General features: G+C 31.3%; 3 protein-coding genes and 1 non-coding gene across 11 annotated transcripts; 1 reads left to right on the forward strand and 3 right to left on the reverse strand.

Moving 5' to 3' along the window:
- Positions 1–3,186: 3,186 nt before the first annotated feature.
- Positions 3,187–9,530, reverse strand: LOC111287465 (actin-related protein 2/3 complex subunit 4). Its single transcript, XM_022878054.2, has 9 exons — positions 9,377–9,530; positions 9,161–9,270; positions 8,748–8,813; positions 7,898–7,950; positions 6,839–6,866; positions 5,888–5,962; positions 5,297–5,401; positions 4,491–4,580; positions 3,187–3,546 (listed from the first exon to the last, which is right to left on the reverse strand). Exons 2-9 carry the CDS (start codon positions 9,161–9,163, stop codon positions 3,457–3,459), a joined length of 510 nt encoding a protein of 169 aa, XP_022733789.1. The 5' UTR covers positions 9,164–9,270; positions 9,377–9,530; the 3' UTR covers positions 3,187–3,456.
- TRNAY-GUA (transfer RNA tyrosine (anticodon GUA)) lies at positions 9,371–9,463 on the reverse strand. Its single transcript has 2 exons — positions 9,427–9,463; positions 9,371–9,406 (listed from the first exon to the last, which is right to left on the reverse strand). It is a non-coding gene; the product is annotated as a tRNA-Tyr (tRNA).
- A 389-nt stretch (positions 9,531–9,919) lies between the features above and the next one.
- LOC111287463 (uncharacterized protein At4g04980-like) lies at positions 9,920–12,316 on the reverse strand. Its single transcript, XM_022878052.2, has 5 exons — positions 11,775–12,316; positions 11,512–11,677; positions 10,987–11,151; positions 10,714–10,866; positions 9,920–10,302 (listed from the first exon to the last, which is right to left on the reverse strand). Exons 1-5 carry the CDS (start codon positions 12,167–12,169, stop codon positions 10,063–10,065), a joined length of 1,119 nt encoding a protein of 372 aa, XP_022733787.2. The 5' UTR covers positions 12,170–12,316; the 3' UTR covers positions 9,920–10,062.
- A 1,214-nt stretch (positions 12,317–13,530) lies between these two features.
- LOC111287621 (O-fucosyltransferase 1-like) lies at positions 13,531–22,937 on the forward strand. Of its 8 annotated transcripts, none has more exons than XM_089759110.1 (12): positions 13,531–13,755; positions 13,849–14,011; positions 15,192–15,270; positions 15,371–15,441; positions 15,688–15,776; positions 17,942–18,065; positions 18,173–18,456; positions 19,082–19,211; positions 19,295–20,001; positions 20,259–20,323; positions 21,193–21,365; positions 21,695–22,937. In XM_089759110.1, exons 1-9 carry the CDS (start codon positions 13,748–13,750, stop codon positions 19,910–19,912), a joined length of 1,566 nt encoding a protein of 521 aa, XP_089615236.1. In that variant the 5' UTR covers positions 13,531–13,747; the 3' UTR covers positions 19,913–20,001; positions 20,259–20,323; positions 21,193–21,365; positions 21,695–22,937. The 8 variants fall into 8 exon arrangements, with proteins under 8 accessions (XP_089615236.1, XP_089615237.1, XP_089615241.1 ...); XM_089759111.1 differs by having other exon boundaries at positions 21,243–21,365; positions 21,695–22,936; XM_089759115.1 differs by lacking the exon at positions 21,193–21,365 and having other exon boundaries at positions 21,695–22,934.
- The last annotated feature ends 389 nt before the right edge of the window (positions 22,938–23,326 follow it).

Genomic DNA, 23,326 nt, shown 5'->3' on the forward strand with positions numbered 1-23,326 from the left:
GGTAAACTTACAAACTTCCACCCGCCACCACCTCTACGCTTTCCTTTTGGTCCCAGTTTCTCTACTGTGAAGTTCCAACCATCAGAGGGCCGCCTCCTGCTATACTTGTGGTGCTTTACCTCGCCAGCTATCTGTATATATACAAGCAAGATTACAATGGCATTCATGAAAAATATAAAACAGAATTAATTGTAAACTAGACAGTTGAATTTTAGCATGATGAGTTAAAGTAAATATAGATAGAAGAGAAAAGGCAAAAAAATGGGATGATTTTTTTTTTTTGCCGGTACTTTGAGAAATGCTCATAACTAAGGAAGTAAATGATATATTTACACTTGAGCATAGGTGTATTAAGCAAATCGAATTTGAATGTTTTAATATTTGATTTGATTAGTTCGCGAATCTAATCGAATTTTTATATTTTAATATATTTTTTTGTTTTTAATTAAAAATTATTATTTTAACCATATATCTATATATATTATCAATTCGAGTTTTAACTTAAGTTCAAACAATAATAATCCAGCTTAAAGTCAAATACGATAATTGAATTTATTTTTTATTTTGTAAACGAGTTTAATTGAGTGAGTTCGAATAATTTAATTTTTATTTTGAATTGAATTCAAATTAAAAATTTAAAACTTAATCAATCGCAAATCAAATTTTAACTCAAATTTAAATATAAAATTTTCATTATATCGACTCAACTTATTACTCACCTACCCATAACCACAACAAGAATTTTAGTTCCATTGATTAGTGATTTTAGAGTTGATAAAAAAAAAAAAAAGAAGGCCAACTTCTGAAATGAATTATAAGCAAACTTTGCTCCCAAGAAATCAGAAACTTCAGTTTCTTACTTGACAGAAAAATCATCAGCCTTTATCCCTCATAATGGCAAACAACACTACACTCTAATCTATTTATTTGTCAACATCTGATCACTATACATCTTCCTCTCTCCAGATTCCAATGTTGACCCGTTTCCCATATAAGCTCATTACTTTGCCTGTAAATCAAGCCAAACTATAGCAGTCTGTGCAGAAACACCAGGACGAGAGAGAGAGAGAGAGAGAGAGAGAGAGGAAGAAAGAATGTCACAATAACACAAGCTGCAAAAGCAACAGTTGTTTATTCTGGACATGAATTCTGACACGACAGAGTAATATCATATAAAAATAATATAAAAAAATTATATATAAATAATACGAAAAAAATTATATGTGTTTCAAAAGAAATATATTTCATATTTATTCGTATTGATACGAATTTTGACATAATATAATTTGGGTTATGTATAAATTGATTGTCTAAATACATGAGATAATATGAATAACAAGTTTAATTTAATATTATCATATAAGTATATATTTAATATATTTTTATATTTATTTTAATTTAATATAAACATATAAAATTTATTTTAATTTTTAATTTTTTAATTATGATACTTAATTAGTTATTTAATATTATATAAAAATTATTTTAAACATTTAATAATTAGTATAACATTATTTTTTATATTAATAATATAAATACAATATAAACATTAATATTAATCTCATACATTATTATTTTATTCTTTAATCTTTAATAGTTTATTATTTTGAATTTGATATTAAAAACTAATATAGTTGTAATATAAATTAAAATTTAAATATATATATTAAATACATATTAAATGAGTATTAAATTTATTTAATATATAAATACTTTTTTATATTATTAATATATCAAATTTATTAAATTTTAAACGATGGATAATTTATAGTTATTTATTATTTTAATCTTATTTTTGTATATATTTGTGTTAATCATGTTTATTCATTTATATTTGTATTAATCATGTTTATTCGTATATATTCGTATTATTTGTGTTATTAGTATCGCGTTTAAATGAATTTATTATTCGTATTAATCGTATAATGTCATGTGTAATGCGTATATTAAATGTATTGTGATTATATTTAAGATATAAATATATTTTATAATTCGTATCGTGTTTGTGTTTTAATAATTTATATCATTACCTGTGTTAAATATGATATAAAATACAATACAAAAATATAAATTATTAGATCTAATTACAGGTGTATCAGATAGCTTCGTTTCCTTATTTATTGTTCAAGATAAAAATAGAGAATAACGCTTGTATTTTATGAATTCTAACATTTTGTGTTTTTTTTTTTTTTTAATATTTGGACTCGAAGTTTTAAATTCTAACAGTTGAAATATCTCATTAAAATATAAATTTTTATTTAAATGTTTAATCTCTTTAATATTTTTGGCAACAAGTAGAAAATATGAATTTTTTTTTATCTTTTATAAAGTATGGATACCTAACACGTATAAGATAACACAATAATACGATAATTTAAAAAAAAAAAACTTGTACATAACAATAAAAAATTATTTTTATATACTATAAGTATCATTTAAGAATATATAATAAACATTTGATTAATTTTTAAAAACAATTACTTTTTTGAAGAAAAATTAATAATAAACACGAAAATAAAAGGGTATAGAGTGCCATCACCAACGGAATAATTGTTTTTTTCTTTTGTCGTATCTGGTCAAAGTTCTATACATATTCTGACATGCTACAAGCGGCAAAGTAAGGGGATATGAATACGATACAGATTCGAGATGATAACAAATCGAAATAAATTTTTGTTTATTTCTCGATTTCATAATAAAAAATTAAAATTCGAAACTGATTTGAATTTTTTTTTTATTTTTTTATATCTGAATTCAATCTTATATAATATTATATAAATAGTACCTAACTCGATTCAATCCAAAATTAATAAAATATTATTTTTTAAATATATAATTATATAATTATATATAAATAAAAAATTAAAAATAATTTTAAAAATAAATTTTAATATAATATCGGATCGGATTACATTTGCTTAAAATCCGAACCTAATTTTCCCTTAATAATATCCGATATAATCTGATCCGATATTTAAATTTAAAAAAAAAAACCGATCTTTTGTAATCAGGTCGAGTCAAAATTCATCGGACTCGAATTGAGCTGCCAACCCTAATACAGATACACGAAGAGTTCATTTTTGTCCATGCTAGACAAACATGTTGTGTTTTTCAACTTTCTGAATTTAAAACAAGGATCATATCCTGTTTTCAATTCAAAACTTAAAAAAGGTTCCAGTCAGCTGCTTTTGTGCTTCAAAAAATTATAACGATGTTATACTCCTGGTTCATTAACAGAGTACACATATATGAACATAGAAGTGCATAAACATAAACAGTGAAGAGATTTCTCTTGTTTGATCAATATAATTGACAATGACGACTGATCTGTGAAGGATCACAATCTTGGCTAGACATCTGAACACGGCTCATGGCCAAATCATGGACATATGCATCTACGTGTTCTAACAGATTTGCCGGAGCCAAATTCATTCAGATATCATCATCTTCATGATGTTAGATAAACTGCTTCAAAAACTCCGTCGCCACCAGCCTCCCTCGTGTATTCACAGACATTTTCAATTCACTTATCTCTTTATCAATGTCCTGAGATTTTGAGAAGAAATTGTTTCAAAACATGCTAGATGGAAGAACAAGGATGTGTCACAAACAAAGGATAGTAGTTAGAAATTATTGAGTTGAATTTTAAGGGAAACGCTGGGACTGTAGATGCCATAAGAGAAAGATTGAAGACATTGACTGTGAATAGTGATAGGCCAAGAATCAATTTATTTAAAACCAATCCAGCAAAATCCAGCAAAATCCGGCCCTGCACAGAGCTGAATGGCAATAGAAGATTCATGAATGATGAAACCATTGACAAGCATTCGGTTCTAAGGTAGGTTCTAACAAGAGGAAAGCCGGTAATTATGGTTAAATTCAGTTTTGGATGGCAAAATAGTTTGCATAAGTCAGAAGATAAGTCACACGAGTTTGTTTTTTAAGAGAAGATGTAAGGGGGGTGGTTATAGAGGGTTTAGTATGAATACAGTTTCGCCGAAAGTGAGTTTTAGAATAAGGGATGGGAAATCGGATCTAATTATCATATCTTTAGAAACAGCGGTAACACAGAGGAAGGAAGAAAACATTGATAAATTTGTAAGGAACATACAAAGAAATATTCAGCTACAATTTTAGGAACACTAAATATGTAAATTCCAGAATCAAAATGAGTGGAGGAAGTAGAATGCATGGTAGATGGCAGATGCGAACATACTCAAATCTAAGGCATTGGAATAAGTTCACATATCCCTTGAATCTATTGCTCTTAAATCCTTTTTCATTTTTCATGCTACCAAATTTTCATAGAATGCATATATACATGCACAACTGATACTGTAGTTGCACACTCTGGAATAAAAACCTTAATCGGTAAAACTATTTGAAAATTCATGAGTTTATCAATAATTTTATCTTTGATTATGTAAGATGAGATCCACAATCTATAATTTGAAGACAAATATAATTGATAGGGTTAAGACAATTCTTGCCTCCATGAATTGCACAATAAAATCAATGAGCTTCTGTTTCTGCATCTCTTCACAGTGGTAGTTTGTGATAAGAAAACTGATGTCATAACCCTGCTTAAAGACGCAGCAAATGGAAATAAAAACCATAGTCTAGGATAATCTAGAAAATTCACTAGCATAATGAAGAAACAAAAGTAATTTCTGGATTACAGTTACAATAATCTATATCATAATCCAAAAACATACTTTATCAACCTAATATTTAATGACTTGAACAAAGGGGAAAGAATGAAGTAGATAATGACAGACAAAACCAATGTCATCAAGATAATGCTTTCTATGCTAGCTACTCAGTCAATTAGTAAAAGCTAAATATAATCAAATATAGAACTTGTTTCCAGAATAAGTATCAAAATAAAAAAATGGCGAAATCAACTAATACATAAAGGTAGCCTCAATTCATGAACGATTTCAAAATTTAAGAGCCGTGTGTAATCTATTTCATTACTGAGACAGATAATACAGTAAATGTATTTCATTACTGAGACAGATAATACAGTAAAATAATCAGGTAAACTTATAGGAAAAAGAAAGAGGCAAATATGCTAATCAGATTTAAAAGGTTATAGTGCATAGAAAAAGGAAAAATTTAAAAGTTTTTACCTACAAGTGGCAAAAATATAGTGGTTGTTATGACCACTTTTGCAAAATGTTGTACAAATAATCATTCCTCAAGGCAAGTTGATTGGTAATCACGTGAGTTTGTCAAGCACCCATGAATTTAGAAGGTAAATCAAGTGTCAACTATGAGATTAAAATGTATATACCTGTACTGGTTTTCTTCTCAAAACTTGAAATGCTTCTGCCCTCATTGACAAAAATCTAAGGAACTTTTTAGTTAGTATGTTTTCAAGTTCATCTGCCTGTTTTACCTATACAAGAAGAAAAGAGTATACATATAAGGACAAAATGGGAGAAAGATTGGAAAATTTATCCTCATCTAAGTTAAGAACAAACTTCTGTCAAAAAGATAGGTTAAATGTAAGCTTTAAAAGAAATAAAATCAAGTGAAAATGCCTGACCAAAAAAATCAAGTGAAAATGATATAAAATGCTACACTATTCCAGAGCAATTAGTGCTGTTGCCTATAAGCTGAGATTGATATCAGTAACGAAACACTAAAACCAAACTATTAAAACACACATTCTTTCATTAACTCAGGCAAGCACCCATGAAAAGACGATAGAAAAAATTCTCTACCATCAGTTTAAATAGAAAACAGCCATCAGCACCATGCATGTGATGCTGTTTATTTAATCTAAAAGAAAGGAAAAAAATTCAAACTAAAGAGATCCTCTTTGCAGCAATTATGTCTGCCAGACAAAAGAAACACCCAGTGAAAGATTATTTAAATTCACCTTGAGGCTTATCCGTAGTGAATTGATAGATGTTTCTATTAAGCATTTTTCAGCCTCATTTCGACATATCAAAACCTGCAATGGCAAATGGTCATATTAAGAAGATCCATAACCAGCAACATAAAAATGTTTTAACACGGTAGAACTGAATAACTAACTAGCCATTTTCTAATTATACAAATTAAATCACATAAAATCATTTATGTCGGAAACCATCAAATGACATGTTTGCTGGCACATATGCATGTATCTTGATGATATATCCCATCGTTGGATTGCATGATGAAAGGTGTATGACATGGATGGTTGAGAGGTGGCAAATGTCAAGTGTGGAGGATGACTTGCGCATACCGTTTGATTAAGTAATGTAAAACTCCTATGGCTTCATTATTTCAAAAAAACGAAAAAGTAAAATCCAGGCTTAGTTTGTTCATGTTACATTTTTCAATCCTCCAAACTCAAAAACAATTTGTTAAAGTACCTAAATAAATTAAGTGATTGATAGAAAAAAAAACACAAATTTCATACTAGGTGGATTCATCTATCACAGCTTCTGCATGCAAAGTAGCATAAAAAATTAAAAACAAAAAAATGCAGAAAACACAAAATAAGGCTCCACTTCATCGTTGCTTTTGCTGCTTGCTTTATATTATTTGTTTTTGCTTCCTGACTGACACTGTTTCCTTTAGCTTCCTTAAAATTGTTAATTTGCTACAAAGCCAAAGCAAATGGTAAAAAAGAGGATAATCTTGGACTAAAGATAATCAACGAATTAAAATGAAACACCAAATAAGATGTAGTTATTATTTCAGATAAAAGTAAAAGCATATGTTTTGTTGTCAGATTAATTTTTTGAATTTTGTAATTCTTCAAAAATATATATATATATTTAAAAAAATGAAACAAGGAATAATGTGATTATGTCTCTTGAGTCAATAAGATAGTTCTTACGGGATTTAGCAGAAGTTCTGGGCTTGTCCTGCAACATATGAAAAAGAAAAATATTAAAAAGTTTGTCCAGAAGCGTAGAATGCAGTGCTGCAGGACAAGAAAGTTTTCACAGGTAGATAACCGAATTAATTTTTCCGCTTTGATTGTTGCTATAAGTATAAACCTACTTGAGTTTAAAATATTTCAATCAACTGATAAAGTTCTTCACTAAATTTCTTTTGGCAGGTATCATTCATTATACTTGAGAATTGATCATCAAAATGGAGATAGTATCATGAGTTACTACCAAACATGCATAAATTAGCAGAACAAGAGCTTCAAATGGTTAAAATATCTTGTAAAATAAATAAAGAAACAAAGATGAGGTGTGGAAACTATTAAAATGCTGGATAAAAGTCTATGTAGCCCCCTTGCTGAAAATCTTGTTGCAGCTAAGAAGAAACTAGAATTCCCAGAATAGGCCAGTTTCTTAGGTAGGGGAGGGAAGAATGCAATCTAAAGAAAAATATGAGATAGGAGAGTTGCAAGAACAAAACAACATGATAAAACACTTTTCTACATGAATGGCCTCAAAGATTTAAGGCAATGCCGGCATCTCAGAATCTGAAAATCATTTTGAAAGCACCAAAGAGCTTATATAGCTTGTATGAATAAAAAATTAACTGGAGATCCTACACCATGACATTAGTACTTTTTTGTTTTTTTTAAAAGAATTTATGCATAGAAAATTTAAACGATACCTTTTGAATTCAAGGAATAACTTGCAATCTAAGTGCATAACTAAAAATCCAAATCAGTTAAGGCTGGTCTACGATCAGCATAAGTTTTTCTTTTTGGCCAATAATCAGCATAAGATAAGTAGCATGCTAATTATAGAATAATAATTTAATTCCATACCAACAAGGCAATGCAGGAAGCAATGTTTATTTATGTTTCTTATTAATTTTTCCACAACTTGTTAGCACTTGGATCATTTTCTTTTCATATAGCTTATCCAGTCAGAATATGTCAAATTCTTAAATAAGAAATTAAAGATGAAACTGAAATGGATATACATACTTTAGTTCAACTTCTGGCTTATTATGCCTCTCAACTTCTTGACAAGGAAAATTCTGCCAAAAACATGTTAATAAGAGAGTAAGATTTTTATGGGCACATAATAAATATATCACGTAAAAAAATTGACAACAAAGGTCTTTCCCAGGCCAACACATATGATAGAAATACATCTTTCATGGTAAATATAGTTGTTCAAAGGAACACCAAAGTTTGTAAAATAATAATGCCAAGCAACTAAAGTCAAGACAAATTATCAGCATAGACATGAACAACATATCCAAAAGCATCTTAACAACTAGAAGATCTTCAAATTTTTAAACAAAAATAATCTAGAAAACACAAAGTTGGCATAGCTTTAAATTTTGTGAAGATGTAGAAACTGCACAGATGCACTGAAAATCATAGGACAAACCTCCTCTATCCGTTATCCACCCTCAGAAGGACTTCAAAGATCCTATAGTTGTGAACAAATAGTGCTCCAAATAAACCATATTAGTCATTGGCAGCAACCAATTTATCCATCATTTTCTAAACTAAGACTCTGAAACATGGCAAACATCGAATACATTTTTAACCATTTCCAAATCTAATTACATTAATCCTAAGCTCTTAATCACAAAGCATTATGTCAAACAAAAAGCCGATGATTGCATCTCCTCTTCCAAGCCATTCTGACCACCACAAATACAAAATCTAACACGAAAATCAAGTGACTCTTCAAATTCAATCAGATAACAGTCACAAAATCTATTCATACACATTCAGAACATAAATTTCAGCCATTATTATATCTCTATCGGTACTCAGTAGCAATCACTTCACAGTAAGCTTATAAATTTGATGTACATACCTGGAGACACATGGCAGCCTCGAGAGTGTTCCTTATGCAAGTCAAATAAAGCCTCAATGTGTTTGCCTAAATGTTGTTTACAATCAACGAGAAGAATTACTAAAAGGATGCATTAAACTTATGAAATAAAATAAATAATCTATTCAAATAATCAGTTAATTATATTAAACAAGATAAAAACAAGCTACAAATCAAGCACTAGATCCCAAAAAAAAAAAAAAGATGAAATTGAAGGAAAACAGAGGGGGAAAAAAGACAGAGAACCTGATTTCGTTTTCTTCTATAAGAAAAGAAAAACGTAATGCAATTGAGCTATTAGTTACTGAGATCCGTAACTTAGATATTGATTTTTGTTTACTTTCTAAGCAACCAAACAGAGTGAAGCAGAGAAAGGTAAAATTCGGTGTCCTTACCATTTTTTCTTCGTGGATTTAAGCAACTGATGGTAAAACGAAACGATTTTTTTAACCACTTGTGTTGAATTTGGATTTGGCGTTGTTTCTTTGCCTGAATACTTGCTTTACTGCTTTAATGAAAATGAAAAAATTAATGAATTCTCGTTTTCTTTTCAGAAAACAATAAAACCAAAAAGGAAAAAGACAAAAAAAAAAGAAAGAAAAAAATCCGACCTGCCGGATTCGAACCAGCGACCTAAGGATAGGCTGTGGGTTTTGACCAACTACAGTCCTCCGCTCTACCAACTGAGCTAAGGTCGGTGCGGTTGTTTCGAAATGTCGATGAGATATTTTTTATTCTTATTAAAATTATGTTAAAAAAACAACAAATCACATGTTAATGAAGCATAAATTTGAAATTTGAACATTATCTATTTTAAATTATTTATCTAAAAAATATCTTCTCAATAATTTGTTCTTCCTCTTTTCTTATGCAATTAATCTAGATCCCGTTGCAATTGTTGTCTTGGGTGTTTCAATTCAAATCATAATATAATATTATTAGATTATTAGGATTTCACATTATTATTTACAAATTTTCTTTTTTTTATGTATGACTAGTACAACTTTTTCCTCAAAAAAATTGCACAGAGAAATTTAATAAAAAATAAAATTATTTTATTTTTTATTGAAAGAAGGAGATTATAATTTAACTTAATTTTTTAACATATATGCATTTATTATTGAGTTAAATGCTAATGTGTAAGATTATTCATATTAAAATTTTAAAATAAAATGAGTTTTCATTTCATAGATAAGAGCATAACATTTTTTTTTCTTTATGAAAATTTAATGATTCAATATTTTCAAGAAAGGCCAATGTGATGAAGCTATAACCACATAATTATCAAAATTGAGGCTTAGATTATTGGTTTTGGGGGAGGGGGGTTGGTCTCATTCGAAGAATCACACAAAATTTCATCAGCCAATTCTTTGGCTAACTTGTCAGCACGATCATCGTTTCCACCAGCAAAGGAATATACCCTGAATGCCAATTGAAAAGCTTTCCAAAGCAATTTAATACCATTTCCTTTTGTTTGTACATCAATCTTGAATCCATTGTTTTTATCCGCCGCGGCACCCTTTGTTTCCCTCCATTCCTAAAAGCATAAAAAACCAGAACCAGGATAAAATAATGAAACCCAACAGACAATTGTTTGGACTTTGGATAATTGTTCTTATCAGGTTTAATGTCTGATTTAACCCCTAAATCATATCACTTCCACGATTTAATATTCACAATTAAATTCCGTTAATAGTAAGTTGATGCGATAAAAAAATCAATAATATCATGACATGTGATATATTTTATTGATTAATATTTGTTAAATTAGTATCTTAATTAATGGTGTAAAATGCTTGATGAAAATAAATTTCGGATATCGAATTTTGAAATTTTTTTTTGTAGGTATTAAATCGTTAAAAGCAGTATATTTCAATGAACCGAATTATATATTAATGCTTCTGATTAAGCTTTTTGGTTAAGAAAATAAATTACTGCTCAAGAATACCTTAAGTGCAAGCTCCATGCAACTGGAGGAAACATCCACCATCAGTTCTTTGATCATTGTAAAGATGTTGAAGTCGAAATCAATACCATGGCTCTTGAATTTCCTGGATTCCTCATCCTTGATCCTGTCAAATGCATCTAATTCTTCTTTAACCTTCACCAGCCAGAAAAAAAAAAAAAAAAGCTAAAAATGGATAACCAAAATGGAAAAAAAAAATTATCTGTAATGAATTCAAAAGTTGTTAAACTCTGTATATTTGAGATTGAATGTCACCTTGCTGAAATAGCAATCGAATTTGTGCAACAGTTGTCCTGCAGGTGGTGTTAGATCCCATTTCTTCAAGTTTGAAACTATCAGGTTTGATTTTGAGTATAATGCTGCAGCTGTCCTTATTGTTTCCAATTTCTTTGTAGGGAAATCTTCAAACTTTGCTAGAACCTACACCTTAAAGCATCAAGGATCATGATGATTAAGGAAGTTAAGCCAATAGAGGATAAAATAACAATTAAATGCACGGGTGTGATCGAATCAAACATGAATGAATTTTATTATATTTATGATGATTTGTTAAGTTTAATAAATAAACAGAAATTCAGTTTGATCATCAGTATAAACAAATCAATTATGAATGATTTTTACCATGATCATGATCATTTGTTTAATTTAATAAATGAACAACAATAATAATCGAATCTGTTGATGAATTATTATGTCAAACATTATGTTTGTTTACAGCCCAGATTAAATAGTGAGTTATGAATATTGAATTAATGTTAGGATTTTGCCATATAAACTGACCTGACTTTCATCAGTTAGGACTTCAAGAAAGGCTTCTGCATCTTGTCGGAACTTAATCAGCTTAAACATGTCCTTTGTTTGCAAAGAATTGATGGCTACTTTCAGTTCCAGGATGGTTTTCTCATGCTTTTGAGCATCTTGTTCAATTTGTTGAAAGTATGGTGATCTAAGACAAAACAAATGATCATCAAAGTGCTTGAATTTTACCATACATGGAAAATTGAACAATTGAAGATCAGGTCATGGAAAGCAGGAAACCAAACCTTTTTGTCAACTCAGCTAAAGAAGCAGCCAATCCTTCTTTTCCACCAGCAGAACCCCCCAACTGCTTCTTGGTTCGACTAGATGGCTTAAGTTGTAGACTAGACCCTTCCATCTTTGTTTTCAGATCTCTGAACAGATTGCTCATCTGGCTAGACCTCTTCAATTTGCTGGTGGCTTGCTTTCGATTCAACAATTTTCCAGCACCAAGTGAAGGTGGCGGTGGTGGGGGTGCACCACCCTTTTTAACTGCCATAGGTGGCGGAACTGATCCTTTTAAAGGCAAAGCAGGTGGTGGCGGAGGCGGCGTAGCCGGTGTGTCTGGGATGCCAATTCCACTAGTTTTTTCCGACTTGGTTTCTGCTCCATTCATCACAATATAGAACGTTTCTTTCATCCTATCATGAGCAAAAACCTGTATGAATTGTTCGATTCCTTTGACAAGTTCTGAGTTTCACCTCACTGAACATTGATTGATTAATGAAACAGAGATATTTGGTGGTTAACTGCGGCATCGACTTTTTCATGCTTTTTAAATTTCTCTTTCATTGATAGGAGAAAGCGTGTTAACTAAGGAAAAAAGTAACACGGCTTCTATTGTTGACATTGATATATTATTATTATTATTATTGTTTTATTTTATAATAATTAAAATAAAATTTTTTGCTCAAATAATTATTTTTCTTGAATGCATTAAGAAAATTAGCATATTTTTTTATTTAAAATTATTAAATTTTAATTACTGAAATTAAAATTTTAACATTTTAAAGACTAACATAATTTTCATGTATTAATTATTAATATTACAGCAAGTATGAAAAAATATATATATATCACAAATTTTTGTACTAATTTTCTAAAAATTTGACAAAACCTATTAATTGGATATAATTTTTTTACACATATTCTTTAAAAAATATTTAATAAATGACTCACATGTTTAAATATTTTATTAATTCGATTTCTTATTCTTATATTACACTTACAGGTTAATAATTTTAAAAGTTTAAACACTTTATTCTTTTCTATTATCCAAGGGTGAGTATTCATTGGTTTTAACCAAGTAGATTGATAAAAAAATTAAAATTTAATTAAATTAGGATTTTTTTTTTTTTGAGTTTAACAATTTTTTCAATTGAGTAATTGACTTGGATGGTGTAATCAGTTAATTTGTAATTTTGAAAATCATGAATGAGTTAATTAAAAAAATTGAAAATTAGATATTTTTTAAAATAAATTGATTTTTTTTTAAATCGAACCGATCTATTTTGTAAAAAGATCAATTTTTTTTTAAAATGAATTAATCTATTTTGTAAATTACCTCTATGCTTATTTAAATAAAAAAATTAAAAGATCCAAAAAAATTGACTGATTTATTTTGATTTGGCTATTTTAATTTTCACTCTTTTAATTGATTTATTCAATTTTTCTTTAAATTAACTAGCAAACGAATTAATCGATTAATTAAAATTGAATTAATCAAACCAATATATTACTATATTATCTCATAAATCACATTATATATTTATGTAAATTTTTAATAAATTGAAATAATTAAAAAACTTGGATAAATACCAGTTCAATGTTTAAAAATAATTATATGATCATTAATAAAATATTAAAATTTTAATTTCATTCGTAAAAATAAATCATTGACATTATAATTCTAAAAAGAATAACACACAGACCAAAAAAGCCAGGCCCAACCCAAGTAACAATCGCTATTACCAACAAACAACCGCCAAATCCAATCGTTACGTCTGAAACTGAAAGTCGGTAGCGCCACCGTTCCCATCTCATCCTTTCTCCAAATCTACGTTCCAGCTTACAATCTTATTATTATTTTTTTATTTTTTAAATTTAAAAGTTTTCACCTTTTTTTTTTCCTAATTTCACACTCTCACATGCACTGCAACTCCAAACAGCAAAATCTCTAAAATCTTCAGATCTGGAAGCACGTTTTCCTTTCCTAACCATGCGGAGGTAAACGCACTAGTTGATTAATTTTCCTGGAAAGTTTTCGTTTTCTATTCAATCAAACAGGTATTTTGTTGAACTCTTTTTTTTTTTTTGTAGGTCGGGGCCGCATAGGCAGCATGGGAGGCAAGGAGGAGGAGGAGGACTAAAGGGAATTTACGCCAAGCTAGCGATTGTTGTTGTGGTACTTTTGATCTGCACACTCTCGCTTTTGTTTTCGGCTACAATTGGTGGAAATCGCGGATCTCTCCAGCCTTCTGAGGTTAGGAATTATAGTTAGGATCTGATCTGCTTGATTTTTAGGTTATGGATTTTGGTGTTTGTTTGATTTATGAGAAAATGCTAGGAGAAAGATAAGAGAATTTGAACTATAATAATGACTGTGATTCATTAGTTTATTATTATTATTATTATTATTATTATTATTATTATTATTATTATTGTTATTATTATTATTATTTAGAAATCTAATGAGTTAAATTGTCGTATTAAATTGGAAAAAAATTTTTCTTTTGATTTGACCTGTGGCTCAGTGATTAAATTTGCGTGTGTTGAGATATTGTGTTTGTTATTGGGTTGGTAAAACTTAAAAGGTCGCAATCCTATTAAGGTGACTAGTTTGTTGTAATTGGTGGGTAGATGTACTGGATGAATTTTGTAATGCTAATGTCATATTGAAATGCCAAACAGATGGTAGAAAGCTTGGGATGTATGATGTTTGACTAGTATCCATGCTTTTAATTTTTAGATAATGTCTTAATTTCTTTTACCCCCACCCCTCAATTTCATCTTTTATATAGTTATTTTGTAAACAATAATTATTCCATCTCTTGTTATGGTCCCAGTCAAGATCATAGATTTATTAGAAAGTTGGGTCCTAATACAATCAGAGAATTTTTTTTTATTATGTAACGCACTCAATAGATGCTATAGGAGAATCTCTTGGTTGATGCCCGTGAAAACCTTCATTTGGTTGTTAGTGGATGATCTCTTATTTGGTTTTTGTAATCTCCATTTGACTCATGCATTGACCTATTAATTACATGAAAATTCATCAAAGTAGAAATGTTTTATCAATTGCTTTAGTCAGGCATTATGCTAATTTGCTAGGATGAGAGGATCATGTGGCTCAACTCCAAGCAGATCATTTGTCAGTTTTCAAAGACTTAATGTGTTTTTATGCCCGGTTCCTGTAACCAGATTTGTTGATAGGTTTTTATTACCTTTATAGGGAATGTTTTAAAACAAGCTTAATATAACAGGTGCTCTGTACTCAGATAATGGTCCATGAGACTGGTTGTTATATTAATTTGAACCCTATGCATGTGTGAATTGATTCAGTGATTAGGATTTATTCTCATCCTTTTCCACTTTTAGTGTTTGCTTATCATTATTGATCAATCCAGCCTTTGATCATTATTTCATCTCATATGTTTCTTCAGATCAATGCAGAAGAACTTTGGGAAAGTGCCAAGTCTGGTGGCTGGAGGCCATCATCTGCTCCACGATCTGATTGGCCTCGTAACTACTAATAACTTTCTCAGAGAGAAACAAATCTATTTGAATTAAATTTTGCTAAAGATGTATGTTTCTTGGAATTCTGATTGTTATAGTCTGGCAGCTCCTCCAAGGGAAACTAATGGCTATCTTCGAGTTCGTTGCAATGGCGGTCTGAATCAGCAACGCAGTGCGGTTTGTCTTAACTTTTTGCCAAAATCTCAAGTCTGACCTATTCTGTTAATTGGCTTCTTCAATGAAAATTAAATTTGGTGCAAGCCAGCTTGAGTTTTTATCTTAATGCTTTGTTTTAGATTCTTAGTTTACCTAAAAAGGCTTATGAATCATTACCTAAGTTTAAACTAGAGTTAGATTGTGGTGATACTGCTTCAATGATGTATTTGAAATAAAATAGTAAGTTGACCTCTTTTGGTGTTCTAGATCTGTAATGCAGTTCTTGCCGCACGAATTATGAATGCGACACTCGTATTGCCTGAGTTGGATGCAAACTCTTTTTGGCATGATGACAGGTAGTCTTGTCTTTTTTTTTTTTTTTCCATTTATTTGATATTAGCTGGTTTCTACTTTTTAATGAGGGCAGAGTAATTTCATTATGATGAACACTAAGATTTTAGATGGAAATTTTCAGATACTAGCTTAAAACTTTTATAATAAACAGTACAAACACCTGCTTAATTGGGCTGGAAATTCTAGAGTAGAGTGCTAGCATATTAATTTGTCATAGGCATTTTCCTTCCATGGTTTGGAAGCCATATTTAGTGAGTGCAATTCTAATTTCTTGCATTTGGTAGCTCAGCAAGGCTAATAGAAGATTATTAAAATATTGTGAATGATTGTGATATTTTCTTCTGCATGGTTGTGAAGATTAATATATGTTTGGTTGCCCCATGGCTTTAGCTTTTGTAATCTGTTCTCTGGGGCATAGGTGACTTCCTCCCTTTGGTACTCTTCTAAATGAACTTACTATGTTTGCAGCAAGTTTGTGTTTATTTGCTTGGTCAACTTAAGTTGAGTCATTATCATTTAAATTTGTTATAGTTCAAGTTGGCTGTGGTTGAATGGAAGATACTCAGAATTTTTTGTATTTATCATCTCTTATTTTATTGGTGAAGTGGCACCTAGACTCATAATTTCAAGCATTAGGAATAGAACAACTAATAGTTTTGGAAGATCCAGCAAGAATATGTGCTTTCCCATGAAATTACTATTTTCTTAGATGACTTGAATCATTAACTTCTAAATTTATTTCCATATTTTCTGATCTAACCATCAGTTGGCAATGAGTCTTTACATTTTAGGAGCTTGCTCACTGCACTGTGATTGAATTCACTGTTCTATAGTAATGAATGATTTACTTAGGCCATCATTTTTTTTCTTTTGCATATCAGAAATTTTCACTGGCTAATGTTTTGAATTAGTTCTTTAATTAATTTCCTTTTTACTTATTGTAGGATGATTTTCACTATTGCTTCTCCTAAAACTTGAAACACCATAATTGCTAGCACCATAATTTTTGTACGAAGGATTGGTAATGAATGTGAGGACAGTTGGGGGCATGACAGATCTCAGGATTACATCAAGACTCAGCACTAAGTCCTTTCCTTTTTGCATGAGTTATGGACGAACTCACTAGATGTATCCAAGATAAGGTGCCATGGCGTATGTTATTTGCCGATGATATAGTCTTAGTTGCTGAAACTTGTGATGCCCTTAATACGAAATTAGAATTATGGAGTACATTGGAGTTTCAAGGTTTTAAACTGAGTAGATCTAAAACTGAATATATGGAATGCAAGTTTATAAGTCACAAGGAAGTGGGTACTAGTCTGATTAAGTTGGATGGTAAGGGAGTACCAAAGAGTAGCCAGTTTCGATATTTGGGATTAATTATTCAGAGTGATATTGAGATAGAAACAAATGTCAAACATAGGATTCAAGCAGGATGGGCGAGGTGGTAAAGTGCTTTGGGTGTTTTGTGTGATCGCAACATACCTTTAAAGTTAAAATTGAAGTTGTATAAAACAACTGTAAGGCCTGCATTACTATATGGAACTGAGTGATGGGCTGTTAAGAAACAACAAAAAAGAAAATGAACGTAGTGGAGATGAGGATGCTTAGATGGATGTGTAGTAAGACTAGAAGAGACAAAATCAGAAATGAACAAATTTGAGAAAAATTAGGGGTAGTCCGAATTGAAGGGAAGATGAGAGAGAGCCGTTTGCGATGGTTTGGACATGTGAAACTTAGGCCTAGCTGTGCACCGGTTAGGAGAATAAAGTCTCTAGATCTAGGAGAGATCAAAACATCTAGAGGTAAACCACGAAAGATATGGATGCAAGTAATAAAAAATGATATGATGGTTAAAGAATTAGATGAAAAGGTGATTGTTGATAGAAATGAGTGGTGCAAGAAGATTCAAACTACAACCTAACTTTATTCTCTTAGTTGGTTTTTCATACAGCCGACCCCAAAGTTTGGGACATAAGGCACAGTGTGTTGTTGTTGTTACTTTGGTCGTAGAGCATTAATTGTTTGCCTGCCTAACAAAGAATTAGAAAGAGATGCATGTATATTACATGGAATGTGTTTCCCAGCTCTTTATTGAGGCCAGTTGTCTATGTTTCTTGCAGATCTTTTGCAGTTAAAAATACTGATACCATCTTTATTTCTTCAGTGGTTTCCAAGGTATCTATGATGTTGAGCATTTTATCCAGACACTGAAGTATGATGTACGAATTGTGGAAAGCATACCTGAAATTCAAAAGAATGGCAAAACCAAGAAGATAAAATCTTATCAGGTGAAATATTGTTGCCATTAATTATTAATTATGAAAATAATTTTTATCTTTAGAAGTTGTTGAAATTTTGTGTTTTTCTGTTCTTGCTTCTTTCTTTATTCATCTAGATTCGCCCCCCTAGGGATGCTTCTATCAGTTGGTATACAACTGTTGCTCTCAAGAAAATGCAGGAACATGGTGCTATTTATCTAACTCCCTTTTCTCATCGTCTGGCTGAAGAAATTGACAATCCTGAGTATCAACGTTTGAGGTGTAGAGTTAACTATCATGCTTTAAGGTTCAAGCCAAATATTATGAAGCTAAGTGAGTCAATAGTTGATAAACTCCGTGCACAAGGTCATTTCATGTCAATACATCTTCGTTTTGAGATGGATATGCTGGCTTTCGCTGGGTATGTTCTTTTCCTTCTTATTGTATCTATATCATTTCATACATAGCTGCCATAATTTGAGGTTATGCACATCATTTTTGCTTGGGCTTTGAGCCTGAATAGCATTAGCCATAAGATAGATGTAAGATAAGTTTTTTTAGTTTTTTTTTTTAGTACATGAGACCAAAAGGACAGTGCACACATACATATCATCTGTTTTTCAAACATAAGATACTGTAAATTGAAATGATTATTGTTGCTTTAAAGATAAATTTGGGATCTTTGTTCTATAATAATGTACAATCTGTTAAGTTTGATGCTAAGGATGAAGAAATGTTGGTCAATGAATCTATAAAGTCATATTTTCTGTTGTGAATGCTGTCCATCCATTCCCTCTCGGTCCTTTCCAGGCTGATGCATTTTGCTAGAGGCAAGAAGAAATATCCAATATCTTGTTCAGTGCTTTTACTGACACTTGAGAGTAATACATATACATCCATTTTTTAGTATTTTTGGATCCTTTGTGGCATTTCTTATCTATTATGTGAATCCATATTATATTGACTAAAAACACATAGGTTGACATAATAAGTGTCATGATATGCATGAAGACCTTGATTGGCTGATGGGCTTGAATGTTTTACAGGTGCTTTGATATATTTAACCCAGAAGAGCAAAGTATATTGAAGAAGTATAGAAAGGAAAATTTTGCCGAGAAAAGACTTGTTTATAAAGAAAGAAGGGCCATTGGGAAATGCCCTCTAACTCCAGAGGAGGTAGCCTATCTTGTTAATTACTCCTCCAATAGTTTCTCTCTCTCTCTCTCTCTCTCTGCATATAATGAGTGTTCAAACTGCAGGTTGGTCTTGTCTTGCGTGCTATGGGATTCGACAATTCTACCCGGATATACCTAGCAGCTGGTGAACTATTTGGTGGAGAGCGTTTTATGAAACCATTTCGTGCTCTGTTCCCTCGCCTTGAGAATCACAGTTCTGTAGACTCTTCAGAGGAACTAGTTACAAACACCCAGGGGTTATTAGGTTCTGCTGTTGATTACATGGTCTGTCTTCTTTCTGACATTTTTATGCCAACATATGATGGACCAAGCAACTTTGCCAACAATCTACTAGGCCACCGACTTTATTATGGTTTTCGGACTACAATTAGACCCAACAGAAAAGGTCTTGCTCCAATATTCATTGATCGAGAGAATGGATGGACAGCTGGTTTTGAACAAGCTGTTAGGCGTGTCATGCTTAAAACAAACTTTGGTGGACCTCACAAGCGGGTGCCACATGAATCTTTTTATACAAATTCTTGGCCAGAATGCTTTTGTCAAGTGTCACCTAAAAATCCTGCTGACAAATGCCCACCGGATAATGTTTTGGAAATTTTAGACAGCCGGTTGGAGAATGAAGTGACTAATGATCCAGAAACCTTGGAGGAAACAAATTCCACAAGTGGTACTGAAAGATGAGAAATTTTTTTCAGATTTGCTACAGTTTATATCCTCCTAGAAACCTGAGAAAAAGGAACTGGTTTGTCTGGCCTTGTTGATCTTTTCAGGTAATCTTCAAAACTAATATCCGTTTCTTAGTGCTGCATTGAAGGAATTTTAAGACCATAAGTAATTCCTAGAGTATTGGAACATGTATTTTATCATGTTGTATCTGTTTTGACAAAACATTCAGGGAAAATTATAGTGAGCAGAGAAGCTAAAAATGAAAGTTTTTCAACTTAAACCACTTTGAATATATAGAACATGTAATAATTAATTTCTGAACTTTTTCTAGGAGATGCTAAAAAATCATTTGGTTATGCAGGTTTTTTACTTGCAGTTTGGAGCAAATTGGTTAGAGCACATGAAACCAAGTTGGTAATTGAGAAGGTATTTACCACAACCGAGATTGTTTTGTTTTACTATTAAACTTTACCGCTGTATTTTTCCACCAAAAAAGGAAAATGAGTTAAAAAAAAAAAAAAAAACTAAGTTTTTGTGTGATATCTGATTGACCTAAATTATCTTGAGAACAAAGATGAAGCTTCTTATTTATGTGTTTTCCTTGAATGCCAGTATATTTGAGTTGTATATGACCAACATGCTATCTTAGATTTTTTATAGATGATCAATCTTGTTGCAAATGACAAAAAGTAGACTTGATAATTTTAAACTCGGTACAATGCTATGATACAAAAATATATACAAAAGTGATATGGTTTAAAATTTTAACAAAAACTTTAACATGAATTTGGCAAAAATTAAAAATTATGTTTCATGTTTAGCATGTTAACACGAATTGTGGTATAACGATTTTCATGTTCAACATGAGTTTCTTGTTCAATATGTCAACATGAAATAGACAAGACACGGATACATAATTACAGATTAGGGAAAAAAAAAAGGCAAATGATACTGGTTTATCTTAATGGAATGAATTAACTTCAATAGTGATAAGGTGCTTGAGTTGAAATAAAAGTAAAATTTGGATGCAACATGTAGCTTCTCTCTGCATTTGGTGTGAAAACAGAGAGGACTTAGCAGCAAAATTTTATTGATCTTTTAGTAGAATCTTTACAGCAGAAAGTGATATTCAACTGCAGTTTTGCAAACCTTATAGTGCAAAGCATTCCATTGGGAATCTTACAGCTCTTCTTAGACTTCAAATGGGTTTTCAATTTTGGTTCACAAGTTGCATTGCTGTCTGGACACTTTGTGTTGTGCTGACAATGACGAACATCTGTTTAAGTTGATTATAGTGGCCATGAAAACCAGCCAGGCAAACTGAATTGTAAATCATCTTCGCCAGGATGCCCACAGCGAAATAATTTGGAGATTACTAGCCAAATATGTTGCTCAGTTGGGGTGCATTTGCAAGTCGCAGCAAACTTACATTGCTAATCAAGGCTGTCAGATTCAATCAAAATTGTTTGTACGTATACCAAACCATCTTTCTGAAAACTCAAAGCTCGATCTTTAGCTTATTGAATGGAGTTCCCCTCTTTAGCTTTTTAGTGTGAAAGCTAGGCTACTCAAAGCTCTTGCTTAGTGATAGAGGTTAGCTATGAGACTCCTAAAACCTTGAATTGGATCTCCTCTTGAAGTTGAAAAAACAACCTAATTGTTCGAATCCTTGTCGTGAAGTTTATAAACTAAAAAAATGACCTAATCGTTTGAATCTTTGTCGTAGAATATATAAATTATACGTCTCATGGTTGAATTATAAGTATTTACTTCACTTTTATTGACTCTATCCTGAAGGTCGTATACATATAAAACTCGACCAAATGGAGAATTTCCTGCCGAGGGCTTCTATTTGGGAAGACTACTTAAATTTCTTCCCTTTTTTCCTTTGCTTTCTGGACCTGAAGCAATTCTTGTGAGTGGAAAATGTTTTGCTTTGGGAGTGCTACAATTCACTTTCCCTCCTTCGTCAGTCGAATGTTTAGGTGAAAGGCTCAGGAACAAGGAAGGCATTTCCTTAAACTCAATTCAAGATCCATTTGAGGGGTCTGGTTTGAATTAGCGTAAAGTGATGTCCGAAATCCCTGGTGTCGACTGTTTCCGGGTGTAGCTTTGTGCCTAGAAACCTCGTCTCTGAAGAGAGTCCTGCCCATGGGGTCGAACTGGATAACTGGAGGAAGTTAAGATAGAAATAGTGTCTACCAGATTGAGACACTACAATTGTCTTCCCCTCTTGTCTTGGACAGGAAAAATGGAAAAATTAACAATTGGAAAAGAAGACTGCTATCATGAATAGAGCTCATCTCCTCAGTGCTTTCAAGCCTTCACATTTATTGGTCGTCCGCTTTTAGGCTTCCGAAGACGTTCCGGGGGTGGAACCACACCACTCCCTTCAGCTCTTTTACTACCAGTAGCTCTAAAGCCAAATAAGAGGCTTTTATCGCTATCAAAGTCCTACCCTCGTATCCTCCTATTCAACAGATCAATAAGTTGGAACAATTTCGTAAGTCTATTTTTTATATAAAAATAAAAAGGCTTCGATTCAAACTATTTGATTTTTCAGGAAAAGTGGGGTAAAGGACAAAGGAATGAACGATGCCTACATTAAATCAATTGATCTGTCATGGTAGAGAAGAAAAACAGTGCATGGACGGCACTCGAGCTTCGTATCAATGTCCCCTGAAGCAAGGAGTATGCTCGCGTGTCCCAACGAGAACACCGAAAATATACCACAACGGTTAATATACCAACGGGAGCCATAACCGATTCGGTGGAGCGCCTTTTCCGATGTATATAAATCAAATTATTAAATATTTTGAACAATTCTTAAAATTCGAAACTTTCTGTTATCCAATAAAAACCTAATATTCTTAATAATAAACCAAAATCGCCTAGCCACAAACACTTTTTGACGAGTGTTTACTGCAACGGATTTGAAGAGGGTACAATAAGCATGGTGACGGTTTGCTGATACAAAAAGAAAATTCTGTATAAACAAGAAGAAAAATTTCTCAGATATTAGTGAGTAAATTTTGTTTGGGTTATGTTATAAATGCCCTGGCTAAATCTATTGATGGTCAGAGTGAAATTTCAGCTTTTGAATCTTGAATTTTAATAAATTTCAGTTTATTGATCTCATCTTTTATGGAATCGATCTCCTACGAAAATATGTTAAGCTCAGCATGTCTGGACAAGCACAGAAGGACGTTCCTTTTATGCGAAAACATCTACAACAAGATTCGTTTTGCAAGCTTTGTTTCTTACAAATGTAAGCAATTAACACACCACATCCAGAGAGTAAAATTTTTAAATTTCACTATCAAAATTAAAAATTAATAAAATGACACATAATTTAAAATAATTAATTAATTAATAAAAAAATGTAATAACTTTTTAATTTTGCTTATGAAATAAAAAAATTATATTACC

Source organism: Durio zibethinus, chromosome 4, assembly GCF_047325235.1.
Source record: "Durio zibethinus cultivar Kanyao isolate XHJ-2024 chromosome 4, ASM4732523v1, whole genome shotgun sequence".
Lineage (NCBI taxonomy): Eukaryota > Viridiplantae > Streptophyta > Magnoliopsida > Malvales > Malvaceae > Durio > Durio zibethinus.